Source organism: Alosa pseudoharengus, unplaced genomic scaffold (assembly GCF_046254945.1).
Source record: "Alosa pseudoharengus isolate Yale_2024_CS ecotype anadromous, Long Island Sound unplaced genomic scaffold, YU_APseudo_1.1 YU_APseudo_1.1_scf_2, whole genome shotgun sequence".
NCBI classification, from domain to species: Eukaryota; Metazoa; Chordata; class Actinopteri; order Clupeiformes; family Clupeidae; genus Alosa; species Alosa pseudoharengus.
Window position 1 is genome coordinate 31,002,373 of NW_027468663.1, and position 20,265 is coordinate 31,022,637.

Sequence of the window (20,265 nt, forward strand, 5' to 3'; positions counted from 1 at the left end):
AAGAACCATTGTCTTAATCTTCCCACTCTGTTTGTCTTACTAGTCCTTCTATTTTTTGCCATGTCTCATATTGTTTTTATGCTGTCTTGTGCATTATTGTGAAACACCTTGCATTGTTACTCTGTAAGGAAGGTACTAATACAAATAAAGATTGACTGCTATCACAAATCAACCGTCAATTAACCCTCAGTGATTAGCAGGCCTTAAAGCAGGGTAAAAAGGGAAAACCAGGACTAACTAGACTTTAGTTGACTCACTTTATTTCAGTGCCAACACATAGGAAACATGTTATAAAAAGTAGACACAAAACAAAGAAGAAAACAAACAAAAACATGCAAACTGCAACATCGTTGGTTGTGCAAAATTCTATCAGCTGTTATTTCTTCCAATCAGGCTAAGATCAGAGTGGTTGTTTCCACTGGCCATTGCAATTCCACAATTCCATGTTTTCATGCTGTTGTCACAAAGCCATGTTCCCATGTTTCTGATGATCTTCCGGTAAGGCTGTAGAGTGGAGGCATCTGATCTGCAACAAACATACCAAATTAAGCACATTTTCTGGAATACTTACTCTGCTGTTACACTGTTGTTGTAAATAGCAAACTTCTCGTAACTTGTCCCTCTTGTACACAATGAGAATGCTTTTGTTGTGAAGCTGAAGGAGTAACAACAGGCAAAAGAGCTATAGCTATCTCCAAAGAGCTATAGCTACTGTCAAGGTAATGTTTTACAATTCTCGCAACATTTGTTGGGCCGTTCTTGAAGTTGCACTGCTTTTTTTCCGATAGCGACTCGCTATGCTGTATAGCTATGCGATTCGCCTACTAGAAGTTACCATCAAAATGGCTTCGTAAAGGTTATATTAAGGTGAAAAATGTAAAGTATTATTTTTCATGTGTGCTGTAAATCATTTGCACTGTTAATGGGTTCTATAATCAAATTCTTCATTTTCTGACCAGGGACTTGTATATAAGTATAAGATATTGTGAGGGAAATTTGGTCTCTGCATTTATCCCAATCCGTGAATTAGTGAAGCACACAATGAACACACAGTGAGGTGAAGCACACACACTAATCCCGGGGCAGTGAGCTGCCTGCAACAACAGCGGCGCTCGGAGAGCAGTGAGGGGTTTGGTGCCTTACTCAAGGGCACTTCAGCCGTGCCTACTGGTTGGGGTTCTAACCGGCAACCCTCCGGTTACGCGCTAACCAGTAGGCCACGACTGCCCCATATCAGGGAAGGTCTAAGTCTACTAAAAACAATAACAACAGATATGATTATTATTAGGGGTGTCACGATTCTCTAAATCCTCGATTCGATGTAATTTTCGATTTTAAAGTCACGATTCGATTCGATTTTCGATCTTTTTAAAATATTACTATTAATGCATTCCTTATATGTTATTTACTCTTTTTGGCCTTTTCCTTTTCTGTTTCGGGGGGCTTTTATTTTGAAACCGCTTCGAAACCGTTCCAACCGCGAGGTTGTAATGTAAACAGAACTAACATTAGGCTAAAACAGACGTGAACATATGAAATGAAACAACACAGAATGTTAATTTGATTGTTTCAGCACACTCCAAGGAGACCCAAGGTTAGTGTTCATGGAATATGTACTTATCAATGTGCATTTTAAGCCTTAAAGTAACTTTGGACTGTAATTAGATCATCTTTTCACTTGCTAAGTTGAGTAGGCTAAGTTAATTTTAATTGACGTGAATGAACAAATACTTCCACACCGGTGATTTCAAAGTAGCAAGTTGATGTGTAGGCCTATATTTTAACTGGCTGTAGCCTAAAATTAGAGGAGTGACGCTGCAGCTCAGCAGGTGCATGTGTTTGTGCTTCTTGGCATACATGCTGGACGTGACATTGGGGGTGTGGCTGCATCGTCGATTCTACTTTTAAGTTCGAAGTTCGAGATTGAGATGTCATTTCGATCGATTTCGAAATAAAATCGAAATCGTGACACCCTTAATTATTATCATGGTAGGCTACAAAGTGTAATAGGATAGCAGTAATTTGCAGCACCAGTCAATGTGCTGGTGCACATTAGCAATAGGCAATAGATTAATTTAACTTAACACACATTTAAAGGAATTATCCGGAGTAAAATGCACTTTAGATCAATTTACGGATGATTGGGAGTACACACGTTGAGTTGACATCAAAATCATGTCATTCGGATGTGTTTTGAGAAAGTTCGATTTTACCGTTTTTAGTCAAAACTCGTTAGCGTGGAAGTGAGAAGGGCATATTATTTCGCCGCATATATGGTAGTAACAGATCTCCCATCAAAGATACTGCATATCACTGTCAGGGCTTAAAGCAAGGAAAATCTCTGTGCCTGAAGTTATCAGACATTCATAAGGACGTCATATATACTGTAGTCTAATTGCCTATTTTCAAATCTTAAACGTACCAGACCACTCCTGAATTCAGGCATAGTGCCTGAACACTTTAAGCCATGCAGTGTGATATTGGTTTACCATCTTAATTTCTTTTACTTGCATTCTTTCCGTTCAGTTTTGTGCAATTTCTGGTCAAGATTCATGCTAACAGGCCTACCTGTTTAGGCCATGTGCCAATATGTCTTTATGAACTAATAATAATAAATATAGCTGCAAGCAGCAATGTGGGGGCCAAGCAGTGCACTATAGCAGGAATGGCGTTGCCATGGCATGAGCAAGCACTCACAGCCAGTTTGATTGCAATTGGATAAAGAATGGCTGAGAAATAAGCTCATTTACTTTGTTATAGTGCCCCTAGAGGCAAAAATTACACTAATGTGCTTGTGCGTTCTCACAATCAGCTACCATGTCCCTGGACTTGCTGGAGTTGCTGAGATGTGAGCTCAATTTGTCTATTACAGCACCCCTAGAGGCCAAATGAGACCACTTTCCTTGCATGTCCTCACAATCAGCTACTTTGTCTCTGTAATAAGTTTGGACTTCATACATAAAAGCGTTGCTGAGATACAAGCTCACTTCCTGTATTGCAGCGCCCCCTATAGAGGCCAAATGATGCCAATTTCCTAGTGTGTCCCCACAATCAGGTACCAAGTCTCTATACCAAGATTGGACTTCATACATCAAAGCGTTGCTGAGATACGAGTTCACTTCCCGTATTGCAGCGCCTCCTATAAAGGGCCAAATGATGCCAATTTCCTAGTGCGTCATCACAATATGGTAACAGGTCCTTATTAGGGATGTGACGCTCGAAGCTGACGTTTCGAAACAGTGTCGAGCTTCCGAAACGCAAGTGTTTCGAAAAGTGTTTCGAAGTGTGGTTCAAAACGCCCATGTCACGTGACCATGGCTAAGTGAGGCTTCGTGGTGTTTCAATTTGGTTTGGACAGGTGGCACACTTACCGCGCGAGCTAATTACCCGAGTAAACACCTGTTTGATCTAAATTACAAAGTTCCAGAATGCTTAAGTCATTCAAACACATCCTATCTTTGTGGGTTTTTTGAGAGGAGAGAGATTTTGAGAGATATAGCGACATATAGCGATTGATAGTGCATTCTTGTGATTGGTAGGTTAGTGATATAGATTAATTGACAGGCTAGAGACCGACAGTGAGCGATAGTTTAGATAGATATAGTCTAGTGACCCTTTGAAATAGTGGCAGGAGAGGAGAGGTTTATCCAAACCTAAGTGTGATGGCAAAAAAATATTTGTTCATGCCAGCAACAAGTGTGCCTTATGAAAGAATTTTTTCCAAGGCTGGGGAGGTTTATTCAAAAACAAGAAGCAGATTAAATGCCAAGACGGCAGAACAACTAAATAAAAAATGATGTTGACATACAAAAAATGTGTTGTTTATTTTTCCCATGTTGAACCTGATTAGTCTAACCTGCTTCATTCATGTATCCTTTATTTCCCTACAACATGTTCCCCAAAAAAACCCTGGGCCATAAGCATAGCCTACATTTTAAAACCATTGTAGCATTTTCCTCTCCAGCATATTCCAAAGGATAATGTAGGCCTACTATGAAACTGAAATAACAAAACATCTGTAACTGACAGATATAAAAATGTTCTAGTTACTGAAGGCATATACGAGTCTGAACTTTTTAAGCACCAGCAGGGAGTCGTAATCTTGTGTTCCATGTTGGCTATTTATATTCTTCGTCTGAAGCAGTTGTGCTTCACGGTCAAAATGTGATGAGCAAAACTGGCCACTAGATGACACCATGGAGTTACGTGTGTCGGATTGTTTCGAAACCTCGACACAATTCCGGCGCAATTGCTTCGAACGTTTCGTTGTTTCATAAAGCCTCGTTCTGCCCATCCCTAGTCCTTATACCAAGTTTGGACTTTGTACATCAAAGCGTTGCTGAGATACAAGCTCACTTCCTGTATTGCAGCGCCCTCTATAGAGGCCATATGATGCCAATTTCCTAGTGCGTCCCCACAATCAGGTACCAAGTCTCTATACCAAGTTTGGATGTTAGCCCACTTCCTGTTAGGCAGCATCATAGCCATGTGTGATTGGCTGTCATGGGCAAATAAACTTGAAATAAAAGTATTGTTTGTGCGGCTTGGTCAGAAGATCATCTCCGCCAAGTTCCTTGAAAATCGGATGAAATTTGTAACCGCTGAAACTTTTCGTAGAGTTTGGACTAAATTCAATATGGCGGAGGTCCAATATGGCGGAAAGTGACGTAATAGGGGTCATTGAACTTAGGTCGGTCCAGGGATTCCAACTGTGCCTGATATGTGAAAATCAGACACACCGTTCAATGGTCACATGCGTGAACGCAATCCAGGTTCGACCCATTGGTGGCGCTAGAGTGTTGGGCATAGGGTTGCAAAGGGGCGGAAAATTTCCGGTAAATTTCCGGAAACTTACCGGAAACTTTCCATGGGAAGTTAAGCTGGGGAATTTTGGAAATATTCCAAATTGGAAACTTTCATGGAATTAAAGGAAATTATGGGAATTAATGGGAATTTACGGGAATTTAATTAACTGGGAATTTTTGGTAATTCCTACTGTTTCATATACAGACATTAACATTTTGTTTCGTAATAAGCAATATGATTTGTTTGTTCGTATTTTCGTTTAGCTTAGCATACAAAGATAGCTAACATGCTAGCGGGAATCCCATTCTCTGCCTATGGTTTACTAGCGTGCTAAGCTAGCAACACTGAAACCACTGAACTGCCCAAGATACACCACGTCAACAACAAAATCCAATTGGTTGGAACATTGACAATCAGTTTGTTCAGTTAGAATCCCAGAAAAAGGTAAAACAAATAAAAATATAGCTGCAAGCAGCAATGCGGGGGCCAAGCAGTGCGCTATAGCAGGAATGGCGCTGCCATGGCATGAGCAAGCACTCACAGCAAGAAGCCAAATTGCACCAATGTCCTTGTGCATTCCCACAATAAGCTACCATGTCCCTCTACCAAGTTTGGACTTCATACACCAAAGTGTTGCTGAGATGTGAGCTCACTTTCTTTATTACAGCACCCCTAGAGGCCAAATGAGACCACTTTCCTTGCATGTCCTCACAATCAGCTAATATGTCCATGTATCAAGTTTGGACTTCATACAATGAAGCGTGTCTGAGATATGAGCCCACTTCTTGTATTACAGCACCCCCTATAGAGGCCAAATGATGCCAATTTCCTACTGTGTCCTCACAATGAGGTACCAAGTTCCTGTACCAAGTTTGGACTTCATACATCAAAGCATTGCTAAGATAGGAGCTCACTTCCTGTATTGCAGCGCCACCTATAGAGGCCAAATGATTCCAATTTCCTAGTGCGTCATCATAATCAGGTAACAGGTCCTTATACCAAGTTTGGACTTTTTACACCGAAGCGTTGCTGAGATACAAGCTCACTTCCTGTATTACAGTGCCCCCTATAGAGGCCACATGATGCCAATTTCGTAGTGCGTCCTCACAATCAGATACCAAGTCCCTGTACCAAGTTTGGACTTCATACATTAAAGCATAGCCAAGATGTTAGCCCACATCGTCGCCATGTGTGATTGGCTGTCACGGGCAAATAAACTTGAAATTAAAAAATCTGACAAGTATCGTTTGTGCGGCTCGGTCTGAAGATCATCTCCGCCAAGTTCTGTGAAAATCGTATTAAATTTGTAACCGCTGAAACTTTTCGTAGTGTTTGGACCAAATCCAATATGGCGGAGGTCCAATATGGCGGAAAGTGACGTAATAGAAGTCATTGAACTTAGGTCGGTCCAGGGATTCCAACAGTGCCTGATTTGTGAAAATCGGATGCACCGTTCAATCTTCACATGCGTTAATGCAATCCAGTTTTGAGCCATTGGTGGCGCTAGAGTGTTGGGCATAGAGTTCTGTAAATTGGTGAGAGTGATCATGGGACAGTGCTGAATCAGTGTACCAAATTTCATAACTTTAGACCCAGCGATTCAATTTTCAGCCAGATTTTGACCTGTTGGTGGCGCTAGATGGCTGGGTTTAGAGGTCCGTAAATAAGTGTGAGTGGTCAGTGGAGTGTCCCGAAACTTTCTGCCAAAAAATCTGAACTTTTTAGCCAGGCGTTCTATGGGCTGCCATAGACTCCAATGGCAGAAGTGTAATAATAGGAAAAGCTAGTAACTCAATGGGTGCCTTCGCAGCTTCGCTGCTTGGCCCCCAAATATAATGATAAAACATACCACCCCAACCCAACCTTATAGATTATGTAAATTATATATAAGTTGTCAAGCTTAATCAGACAGATTAATCGTCCCATTACAGTTTATGCAAAATGACGTACACCCATTTGAATGAGGACAAAAGTGACGACAAGCCCATAACTGGGCAAACTTCCCCCAGTTACACACATTCCCACATGAGATGACATTTTCACTGGGAATTTATTTTCCCCATGCACATGAATGCATCATAGGTTTCCTTTATGTCTAGTAGCCTATGCTGATTGCTGTGTGCATGGGATTGACGCATGTGCAGGGTAGAAATTTGACTGAAATTGCATTAAATCAGGTTGTTTTAACTAATATTATGCTGCAAGATGGGGTTTTGTCCACTACATTTAAGTTCTCTGTTATAGACTAACTTGCCATATTAAAAATTCCCAGTTTATTCCCATTAATTCCTGTTTATTCCTGTTAATTTCCGTATATTCACGTTAATTCCCATGGAAAGTTTCCAACTTTGAAAATTCCCGGAATTTTGCAACCCTAGTTAACTTGGGCATAGAGTTCTGGAAATTGGTGAGAGTGAAAAAAAAGGTGGGTTTTAAGAGCCGTTTTGTATGGTGAGATGGAGTCGAGAGCACGGATGTGTGAGGGGAGTGAGTTCAACAGTTTGGCTGCAGCATAAAGGCCTTTGCTCCCATTGTGGTGAGCAATGCTTGGTACTGTCAATAATCCAGCTGTAGATGAAGGTAGTGAACCGGAGGGTGTATAAATCTGTAGGAGTTCTGTGACATATGGAGGGCAAAGGTTAGGAGGGGCGTTGAATGTCAACAGGATAGTGAGACAGTGTATCAGGAGAGGTGTTACATATTGGGAAGACTTTATGCGGGTGATAATCCGTTTTAATGTAATGATAAAATTAGTGTAAGTATTTTATGGATTAGGCCTACATTGTGTTATTTTCAATTGCCCAGGTTTAGCATGGTTTTGGTGTCTCGTATTTTACGGCAATACATACCAGCTGAGGTCAACCGTACAGAACCAATTCATCCAATGAAGTTCATCACTACCAGATGTAGGACTGTGTGAGCGAACAGGAAGTCAGCGAATGCTCGCTCGGGGGACACCGTCAGGAAGTCGCCTTTATTCTGAGGATTGATCTGGATACGGAGGCAAACTGGAGACAGGACAGAGACAAGTGTGTGAATGGTGATACGGTCCAGGTTCTGTAACCTGCAGAGTACACAGACCCCTCCCCAATACATTGAATTTAGGAGCATGACAATTTACGTATACTTGGTTTATGTTTAGGTAATTCATCAACTACTATGCCACTTGCAACCATTCGGAGATTTTGGGCTCCCTGAAATAAAACCATACAGACCTAGAAATGTAATGTAGCCTAATTTATCGGTGGAACCTCGTTCACCGTCGTTCAAATGGCTTGCCAGATTATCCGGAAACCGCCATCAAAACTAAATACAGTTAAACACAACACTAACTACTGTAACTATCCCGAGTAGCCTACCTCCAAGAATGAAGGAACCGACACACGAGATGAAGCCGGACAAAAAACTGTTGAATGGGAACGTGCCAACCAACAAACAGTACAAGAACTGCAACGCTCCAGTTAGCAAGATGTACAGCAGGTAAGCATCGACCAGTTTCAGCTTGTTCGACGTACTGGTCGTGTATTCCTCCAAGAACCGAGATATGACGGAGATTACAGAGTTGGACATTTTTACTTTATAGCTCTGAACATGCACGTCGTGCACAACTTGAAAATAAAACTTGAAATTGATTTACACAAATCGAGCCCAGCAACGATTCTCATTCATCTGACGTGTAATTTCGTCCCACTCGGAAGTACGTAGTTGTGTCCCGAAGAATGTTTTCCCACTCAAACTAGCAGCATCGTTATTTAGTTCCGACAACACAGATTGAAAAAAATAGACATCATCTATCTGTAGCTATACATTCACTTTTATGTCAGATATTAAAACATACAAGATAATTGTATTATTGTATACTATTTTATAGAGAAATATATTCTGTGTTCAAAGGTTTTTTTTTATTTAACATTATTGGCCAATGAGAAACAAGGAAATCACATTTTTGTCCCGCCTCTCGTTGTCAGCTGACTCTTGTTACAAAATATCGTGTTATTAAATCAGCTGTTAGAGTAACATTCCCTCTGTGTTCAGCGGCGGTTCTTCTCGGGCTCATAAATGTTGTAGCCTAGCTTCATTGTTGCTTGGCGTACTATGTTCTATCACATCTCTATCAAACGCTATGCAAGACGAGACCGAATTTGAGTAAGTAGTCTAGTTTATCTAAACTGTGATCTAGTTTATGTAACAAATTCTGAAAATGTTCAGGCGACATATACACCACGGTTGCATAACATAGGTATGGGACTGTGTGGGACTGGTTGATTCAATTGATGTTATGCTTGTGTAGTCTCTCTAGCCCTTTCAGTGTTATACTCCTGCATATGAGGAACTTTGAAGGTGAGCCACGACTCATAAATTATACCTGGTACTCTCAGTGTTTCTAGAACGTCTTTTTTATTTCTTTCTTTTCTCTTTTTACTTTTTTGCTAAATAATTGTTAGGCTACCCTCATAATCCAGTAGACTATAGTTTTTTTTGCTAAATAATTGTTAGGCTACCCTCATAATCCAGTAGACTATAGTTTGTTTTGCTAAATAATTGTTAGGCTACCCTCATAATCCAGTAGACTATAGTTTGACCTGGCTGCTGCTGTTCTTCACGTTTCAGTGTAGTTTTAGGCTGCTGGTGATTTTAAAAAAGGCCAACTCCTGTGTCTTTGACGTCCCACTAAAGAGTTGGATAAGCATACACTGTGAGTCAGAATGACCCAGCACTTTTGCAGTGTTTGCCATTTCTTTTGTTGCTATAGCTCTTAGTCGTCAGGGCAGGATGACACTGCAAACAACTGACACCTGTTCACCTGTCATAATTACATCAAGAGGTGGACAAATGCTATTCAAAGTAGCCTATAGATAGGCCTACACCTTGTCAAATATTACTCCAATACAAGTGAAAGTTACTATGTCAAAATTTTACAAGAAGTACTTGCTTTTAAAATACTTAAGTATTCAAAAGTCCAAGTATTTTGTAATGTTTTATGTTTTCTAATGTTATTATTTGTCAACAAATAGGGTGTACATCCTTTGGTTGGTCACATGGACTCAAACATACCTTTAGTTCCTTGCATCCAGCATCACAATTGTGCCTACTTTCATAACTTTGCAACTGTTAAAAAGGATGCAATAATTCTATTTAAGTTGAAAAAAAGAAAAACATGATAACTCAAATCATGAGTTTATTTACCATTTAATGATGTAAAGATCTAGCCAGCTATGTGTTGAATGACAGATGATTGTCTAATTTCATTCCAAGTTCACCATGATCATGGAGGATATTCTGATGAATCTGCTGTCACCATCATTACCACAGCCAAGTTCAAATTGAACTATTGAAAAAATGAACTTCAATATGGTCTATTGCATTTAAAGAATCACTTCAAATGTGCTTACAATTAATGAGTACTTCATGCTCATTTTTCAAGTGTGGAGTCAAAAAGCTGCAGTATGTCTTTCAAATGTAATGGAGTAAAAGTCACCAAGTTTCCAAAATATTAATACTCAAGTAAAGTACAGATACTCAAAACATACTTAAGTACAGTAATCAAGTAAATGTGCTTAGTTACTGTCCACCCCTATGATTACAACACTATTTTATGAATGAGTCCTGTGTCATAAGTACATAGGCCTAGTATAGGTGCAGTTATTCAGACACAGAAACTGTTAACTGCATGGCTGGGTTGATATTTGATGTGATGGTTGCAGTGGTCCTTTAATGGTGGTTAACTTTGCCAGCCTGTGATGATTAGATATCCACAGAGAATGATAACACGGTTTGTTGAGCATGTTGGAATGAAAGATAGGCGTAGACTGTCCGTGGTTGTATACGTAGTGTTTGCCAACATGATATGTGAACCAGCAATCCAAATCCTTTTTGTGTTTGATATCAATGGTCAACACTATTGCACCACAGGTCTCATCTTGTTCATTGGTCTTTTTAAGGGATACCAACGGGAACTGGTCGTGGTGGCCGTCCTGGAGGCCAACATCCATGTCCCTACTGAAGACTGCTGAGGCCAAGATCCTTGCCTGTGAGGGTCACTCTTTTTCAGCCACTTCCATTGCTCAGTGTCAATGCTGTATCACAGCCAAGAAATATGTGGACATGAGACATAACACACAGTTTCTCTTATACCTCTTGGCTATGTCTCATCAGTGCTGTTGTGAAGAAGTACCATTTGTCTGTGTAGCAGCAAGGCAAATCAAACTGTGATATGTATAATTATATTACGTGACTGGGTACCTCTGTATCTTCCAACTTAAAATGATGTAATAATATCCATTTTCCTCTTCTTAAGGCTTGCGTAATGACGTTTGGGCCCGCTTTGTAACCCTCTCTGACCACAACCGAATATGGACCCTCACTGTCACCAACAAAACAGCCCGTCGGACCTCAGGGCAAGGTGAGCCAATTCTCCCTCTCTCTCTGATTTTCATCTTACCTCATATGTTTTCTTTGAACCCATTGATTATCTGTACATTTTGTGGAGGGTAATGACATCCCATCTACTAAAACCCAGCAACAGAAAATGTGTTGTTTCTGTTGTTGTTATCTGTTATCGCTATAGCATAATATTCTTAATAGGCTGCCTTTCCTTATCCTGTGGTCTGGTGTATAATCTAACATCACTCGTGATCCTTTCTCACACACTCTTCCTCTCTCTCTCTTTCTCTCGCTCTTTCTTTCTCTCTCTCTCTCGCTCTCTCGCTTGCTCTTTTCCAGCCTCCAAAACTCCTCTGGTGATGGTACATGGCTTCGGCGGTGGTGTGGGCCTGTGGATCCGTAACTTGGACCCGTTGAGCCGCTCACGGGCCGTCCACGCTTTCGACCTGCTGGGCTTTGGCCGCAGCTCACGGCCAGCCTTCCCCACGGATGCCGAGCTGGCCGAGGACCAGTCCGTCACCTCCATCGAGCAGTGGAGGCAGGCGATGGGCGTGGAACGCATGATCCTACTAGGGCACAGTCTCGGGGGCTACCTGGCTTCCTCGTATGCCATACGCTACCCCGACAGGTGAGGGTCAAACACAAAGCCATAATCACATGAAGTCTAGGTGGTTACGTTGAAATATCTTGCTACACATACTAACTAGAGGTGAGAGGGGACCATAGAGCCTTAGTACCCTGTTTACTGAGACGTGAGGGGTTGGAGAGGATTGGAGTCACAGTCTGCTTACTAAGAGGATGGCACCCTACATTATTCACACTGCACTGAGAGAGCGGGTCTGTCTCCAAGGCCATATGTCCTTACTGTGTTTGGCAAGTGTGTTGGGGGTGATGGAAAACTTTAGGGCGTCCATCCACACTTTACTACTGAGAGGTTAAGTTAGGGCCACAGTCAAGTTCAAGTTCTGTTCTCGGGACTGAGCCGTGACACTAGGAACCTGGTCTGATTTCTACTGCTTTCTACTTTTATTGATTCAGTCAACACTTCAGCAATCAGCTCTTAAGGAGAGAAGTGATACAGCCTCTGCCAAAGCCTGTCTGAGAGGAGTCAACATCTTCCAGCGCTCAGACAAGACCCTGGCCATGTGCAAAGGGAAAGTTTTAGTGATATGGCTCAAGAGCTGCTGCAATGGCAAGCCACTCGCATGCTATATCACTGCTATAAAACCAATATGCACTTTATCACTACTAATGTAAACTGCAGGCTGGTTTCCTGTACTGATTCTGTTCTGTATGTGTAATCTTTCTGATAGGCACCTGCTCTCTAAGCAGTTTGTTCAACATATTGTTTTTTACACTAGGTATTTGGACTGATATCTGGACTAAAATATCAATTATTATACAAATACATATTGATAAAGCTGGAATGGCTTGTCTTTTAGAACAGGGCTGTCTAATCTTAAACTTGGTCATAACCCGCTTGTGTAACACATTCTAAGTAGTTCCATTACTTGGTTCATCTGTATTCTTAACAGTGGAATTCTGGCATTTTTCATCCTGGGGCCAGTTGTTGGATGTTTTTAATTATAAGATCCATTTGATGAAATGTTTGTATGAAGTATTTGTAAGATGATGTAGACGCTGTCTTTCTCTGTCTCCCAGTCCCTGTGAGAAATATAAACTCTAGCATCTCATTCCATCCTTTATTCGCCTCCTTGTGCGCTTTTAGTAGCCTGGAGACTATCTGTTCAGTCTCTTAAAAGCGTTTCAGGGCCTTGACCAGTTTCAAACTGGGCTGATCTAGACTTTGTTTTTAGACAAAACTAAACTTAGGTTTGGTGTCATTACCTGTGATTATCATCAGTCCATTACACCAGTGTTTTTCAACCACTGTGCCGGGGCACACTAGTGTGCCGTGAGAGATCATCAGGTGTGCCGCAGAAAATTACCCAAATGTCCCTCATTGGTCCAGAAAAGCAACTGTTGCATCAAATCATTTATAACCACATGCTCTCATTGATTGTATGATTGCACTATTTCTGGTATGCAGGCATTGTACAACGGGGGCCCCATATCCAGTATTCACAGAATCATCACATATCCAGTTCATAACAACAATTAAATTAGATATAGTCACCTACAAATGAAACAGAGGGCGCTTGTTTTATTGAGCAGGTCTTGCATAGAAGCCATAATAAGGCCATATCTTTGTATTATTTGAAATTTTAGGCTATGGTATGTTTATTTTTTCTTCACACAGGATGTTAGTGTGCAGTGGGACATTTTAAGTGTCAAAAGTGTGCCGTGGCACAAAAAAGGTTGAAAAACACTGCATTACACAACGCAACTATATTCATGTCATAATAGTGTTATGTCTATTTGGAGGTGTGTAGTTTCCACAATAAGACTCTTTTCTCTTGGATCAACAGTGTGCATAAATACAAATTTCTAATTCACATGTTTAATTTGCAATTTGCATGCAATCCAGGAAGGTTGGCAATGAAGCCAATTGTTCAATGACCCCATTGTGCACCCATGGGACCCATGGACTAAAATCCAAGGAAACCCCACAATTTTTAACTAAACTGAAAATTTGTACACACAGCTTTGGATAAAAGCGTCTGCTAAATACAAAAACCATAACCATACCTTCAATTAAATTCAAACTTAGCTCAAACAGAACTACCTCAGCCATTTATTGGCCTGACTTTTGCACTATTATATTGACTGTCTACTGTATGCACAATTGCACAATTTCAACCCAAATTTTGCTGCTCTTATTTCTTCATTGTATGTGCCTTCTTATTTACTTACAGCGGGGAAAATAAGTATTGAACACGTCATCATTTTTTTCAGTAAGTGTACTTCCAGTGAGGCTATTTGCATGAAATTTTCACCAGACATTAGTATTAACTTAGGTAATCCACACATATAAAAAATCCAAACATTAATGTCCATAAGTAGAGTTATGAGCAAAAAAGTGGAATGGCACAGGGAAAAAGTATTGAACACGCTAAGAAAAAGCAGCGCACAAAGGCAAGGAATGGCCAGGAACGAGCTGGAATCTATACGCAGTTAGATAGTAATTATTACTCATATATTATGAGCTATAAAAATGTTTTTTCATTACCAAGGTGTCACACAATAAACATTTCATAATGGGTAAAAGCAAAGAGCTCTTCCAAGACCTTTGCAACATTACTGTTGCAAAACATATCAGTGGAACTGGTTACAGATGCATTTCAAAACTTAAGAATCATCCAGTAAGCAGTATTGGAGCCATTATCTGCAAGTGGAAGGAACATCACTGCATCATCAATCGGCCATGCACAGAATCTCCTCACAAGATTTCTGACCAGGAAGTCAGAAGAATAGTCAGAAGTGTAGCCTAAGAGCCAAGGACCACTTGGAGAAAGCTCCAGAAAGACTTGGAGGCAGCAGGTTAAATTGTTACAGAGAAAGTCATAGGTAATGCACTCCACCGCCATGGCCTCTATGCACGCTCACCCCGCACGACTCTATTACTGAAGAAAAACATGTCGAAACTCGTTGAAAGTTTGCTACACAACATTTGGACAAGCCTATTAAATACTAAGAAAATGTTAACTTTTTGGATGTCATACTACACACCATATTTGGAGGAGAAATGACACTGTGCATCACCCTAAAAATACCATTATTACAGTGAGGTTTGGAGGTGGAGGCATCAAGGTGTGGGGCTGTTTTTCATCTCATAGTACTGGCAGACTTCACACAGTTTCACAGAGCGATTTTTCCTAGGAGAATCTTGCCATCCACCAGGACGATGAGTATGAGACGTGGCTAGACCTTCCAGCAGGACAATGATCCAAAGCATTCAGCAAAGGAAACTCTCAATTGGTTTCAGAGAAAGGAAATCAAGGCCCTGACTTTAATCCAATTGAACAATTTTGGAAGTTACCTAAAGATCAGGATTTACAAGTGGGACCCCTGGAATCTTCAATATCAAAAGGCTATCTGTTTAAAAGAATGGGCCAAAATCACACCTGAATACTGCAACTGATTAGTTTATTCATACAGGAAATGCGTTGAAGCTCTCATTACAAATAATGGCTTTTTCACAAAGTATTTAAGAAATTTCAGTAGGCGTATTCAATACTTTTTACCTGTGGCATTCCACTTTTTTACTCATAACTCTACTTATGGACATTAATATTTGGATTTTTTAACATGTGTGGATTATCTAAGTTAATACTAATGTCTGGAGAAAATTTCATGTGAATAGCCACACTGGAAGTATACTTACTGAAAAAAATGTTGACGTGTTCAATACTTATTTTCCCCGCTGTATTTATATTGTTTACTTGAATGTTATGTTTGTCTGTGGACCTAATTGGTAAAATATGTCTTGTCTCCATCGTGGGATAGTGGGAAACGTAATTTTGATCTCTTTGTATGTCTTGACATGTGAAGAAATTGACAATAAAGCAGACTTTGACTTTGAATTAGGTACAAAAACATTGAAAATCTGTTTCGTTTTAGACTAGCTAGCCCACTAATATTGGCAATGTTTTCATAAGGGAGCAGCTGATTATCATCAAGGATGCTTGTGCCTGTTACCCCAGTACAGGTAGATAAAGTAAGCTGAGTGGATGTTAGACTATGCCCATATGTCCCCTCGCTTAGCTAGCTTATACTTAATGGATTTGTATTGTTCTTGTCCCTAATGAAAGAACCTAAACACATCTAGCAATAGGGCTTAGTTTGTAGAATTCCCTTTTAATGGTGTTTGTTCAGTGGTGCCATGTTTAAAGTGGTGTCCCTTCCACAGAGTGGCCCACCTGATCCTGGTGGACCCATGGGGTTTCCCCGAGCGGCCGCAACCTGACGCCAATGAAAACGCAGGGCAGGGTCTGGAGGTGAAGAGGACAGCCCCGCCTCGCTGGGTCAAGGCCATCGCCTCGGTGCTCAGTCTCTTCAATCCACTGGCGGTCATCAGAGCCGCAGGACCTTGGGGTGAGTGTGTGTGTGTGTGTGTGTGAGAGTGTGATAGGGAGAGAGAGAGATGTTGAGCAAGAGAGGGAGAGCCATGGACTAAGGAACTGAGTAAGTGTAACCAAATCTGATCCTGAAAAAAAGTGTTCTGAAATTTCACCTTGACACATCTGTAGGCATCCATTAACTTTGCCATGGTTTGGACTGCCTGAATTCAAGTTTCACTATCATTTACGCTATTTGTTGCATGCTGACAGTAACACAACAGTGAGCTCAGATGTGTCTTAAAGATGCTATAGTCTACACTTTCATTCTCACTTCTATAGTCTCTTTTCCTTTTGACTTATATTATTGTGTCCTACTTGGCATGAGGCTCACTGAAATCATTATCATTGGTTCTACTGACTCACCCTAGTACATGATAAATTAGGGCGTGTACCATATAAATAAGGTGCTGTGTGTACAAAGGTGAGATACCATGTCCGTGCAGGTGGGATGTAAATCTGTCCATGTGACTTCCTTCCTGGCACGTGAATCCCTGCTCATTTTGACCTGTGTGATGCATACTACTGAGTCATTTGCATGCCTGATTTGCACTTGTTCAAATGAAAATGAGTACTGTGGGAGACTCGACACAAACTAGACAAATGTTGGATGTATTCTGTATACTTGTACATGTTTCTCTTGTGATGTTTATATTCTTATTATTTCACTGCCTTTGTATTTCTATGGGTAGGACCAGGTTTGGTGTCGAGGTTCCGTCCTGACTTCAAGCGGAAATTTGAGGATCTTTTTGATGACAATACTATGACTGAATACCTCTACCACTGTAATGCCCAGACCCCAAGGTTCTTATAGAATTCAGTTTTTAAAGTTGTATATCATCAATACTTCATTCAATGTTCCACAATCAAATTTTGATGTTTTAAAAAGTAATGTAAGTCTTTCTTTCTTTCTTTCTTTCTTTCTTTCTTTCTTTCTTTCTTTCTTTCTCTCCCTCTCTCCCTCTCTCCCTCCCTCTCCCTCTCCTCTTCATTCATCTCTCTGTCCCAGTGGGGAGGTGGGCTTCAGGGCCATGACTGAGACTATGGCCTGGGCCAAGAGGCCCATGCTGCAGCGCGTGCACCTGCTCCCGCCCTCGCTGCCCCTCACCATGCTGTATGGCGCACTCTCCTGGGTGGACAGCTCCTCTGGGGACCGCGTTGTCCAGATCAGAGGACAGAGCCCCACGCGTGTCATGGTGAGTGAGTGCAAGAGACACTCAGGGTAGTACAGCAGAGCATGGCGTAGGGAATGATATTATCGTTTATCTCCGTCACTCATTCAACATCATTAATGTTTGCACAACAATAAGTGCATTTCTCAAAACCATTCATATAAATGGCATCACAAAGTGGATTATCAGCAAAAGCCAACAACATTTTCTATGTCATGTCTCAACAGTAGGAAGTTACACTCATTGTATTAATTGGAGACCAGACAGGATTCATATTTCCTGTATACTTGCTATATATTGTATACTATCGTACTACTGCTGTATACTGCAGTACAGAGTACGGGAGGTGTCATTTTCGGATGTTGAGAGAATATGCGCTCATTTTACTAAATAGTGGTCTCATTTTACTAGATTGTGTACACAATTTAGTATATTGTGTGCACATTTTACTAAAAAGTGCGATCGTTTTACCAAATTGTTGTCTCATTTTATTAGATTGTGCACTTTAGTAAATTGTGCACACATTTTGCAAAAATTCAAATGAGAGCACAATTTAATAAAATGAGCACACTACTTAGAAAAATGAGCACACAATTTTGTAAAATGAGCGCACGTTTTCTGGATATACATAAAGAAATATCTTTCATTGACCCCTCGAGTGTTCCGTACTAGTGTTTTGCCAGTCCATGTCATTCATTGCCATACAGGAAAGAGAGACCGGACTGCTTTACTGTACAGCAATACTTTACATGAAAGATAAAATAAATGTAAATATGTAGACATCCTTATGGAGAAATACATGCAGTGTTCTTTTTTATATGTATCTTTGGAAGTTTCATGAACCCAGACAACTGTTGGTCACTGGTTGATCTATGTAACACTTCACACTTTCCCCTATGTGAAAATTCACCTCAGAGCAATTAATCAATTTAGGACATTTAACAAGAAAGTGTCTAATGACTAAATTATGCTTGACAGATTGACAACTGTTTCAACAGTGGACTGATGCTTAGATGTTTTGAGGTGTAAGGCTATTTAACAGAGAACCAGTAATGCATTTTGACCAACATGGCATTTCAAACAATGAGTGCTTGCTTTTATCATGTGCAAGGGACTAAATGTGGAGGTTGATCAAGTAGTTTTGATCATTTAAATTCTAATCTGAGAAATGCACCAAAGCGACGGAGCTATACGAGAGAGTAGCGCATAAATTATTTAGAGCTAAAATAGAAATGAGGGCAGTGAATTCATTAGGGCCTCATGGAAAGATAAACTGTAAAGTTCCTTCCAGTATCCAGAACAGAGGTGTCTGTAAAGAGGCTTGTAATGAGGAGAGGTTACCACTAGTCTGTGCCAGTGAGTCATATTTAATGAAGAAATGTATAAAGACAGGAGGACAGTCAGTAAACAGCAACAACTGTTTAAGACTTGGCTGACCTTTCCCTGCATAATGTAGAGGCTAAAATGTAGGCTATTTGTGTGTGTAACGGTCATCTCACAAATGATTTCATCTACCAACATTTTCATCTCCACAGGTGATGCCCAATGCCTCTCATCATGTCTATGCTGACCAGTATGAAGATTTCAATAGTGTAGTACAGAGGCTCTGTGATACTGTAGACTGAATCTGAAGTGTGTGAGTGCTCCCATGCAAGTCTGTTCATGAGAGTGAGTGTGTGTGAGTGTGTGTGTGTGTGTGTGTATGTGTGTGTTAAGTTGGGCCTTACTGCCAGTTGCCAAACGTCTGATTGGATGCACTGTAGTTGAGTTGTATGAATGAAAGGTTGTACCCTTGCTGTGTAATGTGGTTCCTGCTCTGACTGGCTAATAATTGTATTTTGGGTTTGCTGGGTCCTTTTAACTGTCTAATAGGATGTTTCTCCGTTCCATAGATGCACATATCTCACGTCTGAAGATGTCTCTGTTTAACACTAAAATATTAACCACAGGACACATGGTGCTTATTTATACATTTATAGAGATTGACACTAAAGGATGTATAAGCTCTGAGCCAATCAGCGCAAACCATTATGTGCATGCCTCACATTCTGTTACCTGAATGTAAGTTGGATATTCTTGAAGACACTTTTCTTCATATTTAATATTTCCGTCATATTTAATGTATAAACATCCATGTATTTTATTCCACACAATTGCAATAAAAGTTGATATATTTCACATTGTGTAATCTTCTATTCTTCTACTAATAGGATTGTTACTCGCAGAACCCACACAAAATATATCTTATTTGTACTGAAAATCTCCTCTCTCCTTTGTACATTATAAACTCTGTTGTGTTGTTACACAGATCACCACTAGGGGTCAGTAACACTTCTCCAGATTAGGTGAGTCTGTGCTACAGTAGGTTTAAAGGGGAATCTTGCGGTCAGTGCATGCTGGGAATCTGGCTTGGGCAGCCCAGTTGACTTAGTGAGAAATGTAACACATTTGAAAGGTCTGTGTGAAAGTGCTGAGTGCGCAACTTCCAGCAAACACAAAATGACATAATCACTTGCATGTGTGTTCATGCCATTAACATTTCCAGAGAAAAGCCGATGACAAAGGAAGACAATTCTGTTGATTTCTTTTTTTTCTTTATCCAGCAGGAGAGCACAGCAGAGACTGTTCTTATAGCAGTACTGATCAATTCATATTAAGCAAATTCAGAGATGTATATCCTTTTTTATTGTGACCATCGTAGCTTAAGCTACATGCGGGCCTTAAACATGTCTATATGACATTTGAGCTGGTCGTTGTGTAGATGTGCTTTGACACCAACATTGTGTGTGTGTGTGTGTGTGTCTAAAACAGCTAAATTACACTTACGCTACACTACAATGTGAGGATACCACAGAAATCAAGAACTGAGAAAAATGTCCCCGTCT

General features: G+C 40.5%; 2 protein-coding genes across 5 annotated transcripts; one reads left to right on the forward strand and one right to left on the reverse strand.

Moving 5' to 3' along the window:
• Positions 1 to 243: 243 nt before the first annotated feature.
• Positions 244 to 8,512, reverse strand: dad1 (defender against cell death 1). Of its 2 annotated transcripts, none has more exons than XM_076294489.1 (3): positions 8,166 to 8,512; positions 7,656 to 7,814; positions 244 to 521 (listed from the first exon to the last, which is right to left on the reverse strand). In XM_076294489.1, exons 1-2 carry the CDS (start codon positions 8,374 to 8,376, stop codon positions 7,684 to 7,686), a joined length of 342 nt encoding a protein of 113 aa, XP_076150604.1. In that variant the 5' UTR covers positions 8,377 to 8,512; the 3' UTR covers positions 244 to 521; positions 7,656 to 7,683. The 2 variants fall into 2 exon arrangements, with proteins under 2 accessions (XP_076150604.1, XP_076150603.1); XM_076294488.1 differs by having other exon boundaries at positions 244 to 526.
• Positions 8,513 to 8,830: 318 nt separating this feature from the next.
• abhd4 (abhydrolase domain containing 4, N-acyl phospholipase B) lies at positions 8,831 to 19,558 on the forward strand. Of its 3 annotated transcripts, none has more exons than XM_076294492.1 (8): positions 8,831 to 8,952; positions 10,749 to 10,837; positions 11,105 to 11,209; positions 11,530 to 11,818; positions 16,001 to 16,185; positions 16,901 to 17,012; positions 17,218 to 17,404; positions 18,916 to 19,558. In XM_076294492.1, exons 1-8 carry the CDS (start codon positions 8,930 to 8,932, stop codon positions 19,003 to 19,005), a joined length of 1,080 nt encoding a protein of 359 aa, XP_076150607.1. In that variant the 5' UTR covers positions 8,831 to 8,929; the 3' UTR covers positions 19,006 to 19,558. The 3 variants fall into 3 exon arrangements, with proteins under 3 accessions (XP_076150607.1, XP_076150605.1, XP_076150606.1); XM_076294490.1 differs by lacking the exon at positions 8,831 to 8,952 and adding an exon at positions 8,977 to 9,147; XM_076294491.1 differs by lacking the exon at positions 8,831 to 8,952 and adding an exon at positions 9,364 to 9,502.
• Positions 19,559 to 20,265: the final 707 nt, after the last annotated feature.

Coding starts and splice junctions, on each gene's coding strand:
- dad1 (XM_076294489.1), bottom strand. CDS start 8,376: ATGTCCAACTCTGTAATCTCCGTCATATCTCGGTTCTTGGAGGAATAC. Junction 7,815..8,165: donor CGGTTCCTTCATTCTTGGAG/GTAGGCTACTCG, acceptor TCCTGTCTCCAG/TTTGCCTCCGTATCCAGATC.
- abhd4 (XM_076294492.1), top strand. CDS start 8,930: ATGCAAGACGAGACCGAATTTGA. Junction 8,953..10,748: donor CAAGACGAGACCGAATTTGA/GTAAGTAGTCTA, acceptor GGTCTTTTTAAG/GGATACCAACGGGAACTGGT. Junction 16,186..16,900: donor CAGAGCCGCAGGACCTTGGG/GTGAGTGTGTGT, acceptor TTCTATGGGTAG/GACCAGGTTTGGTGTCGAGG.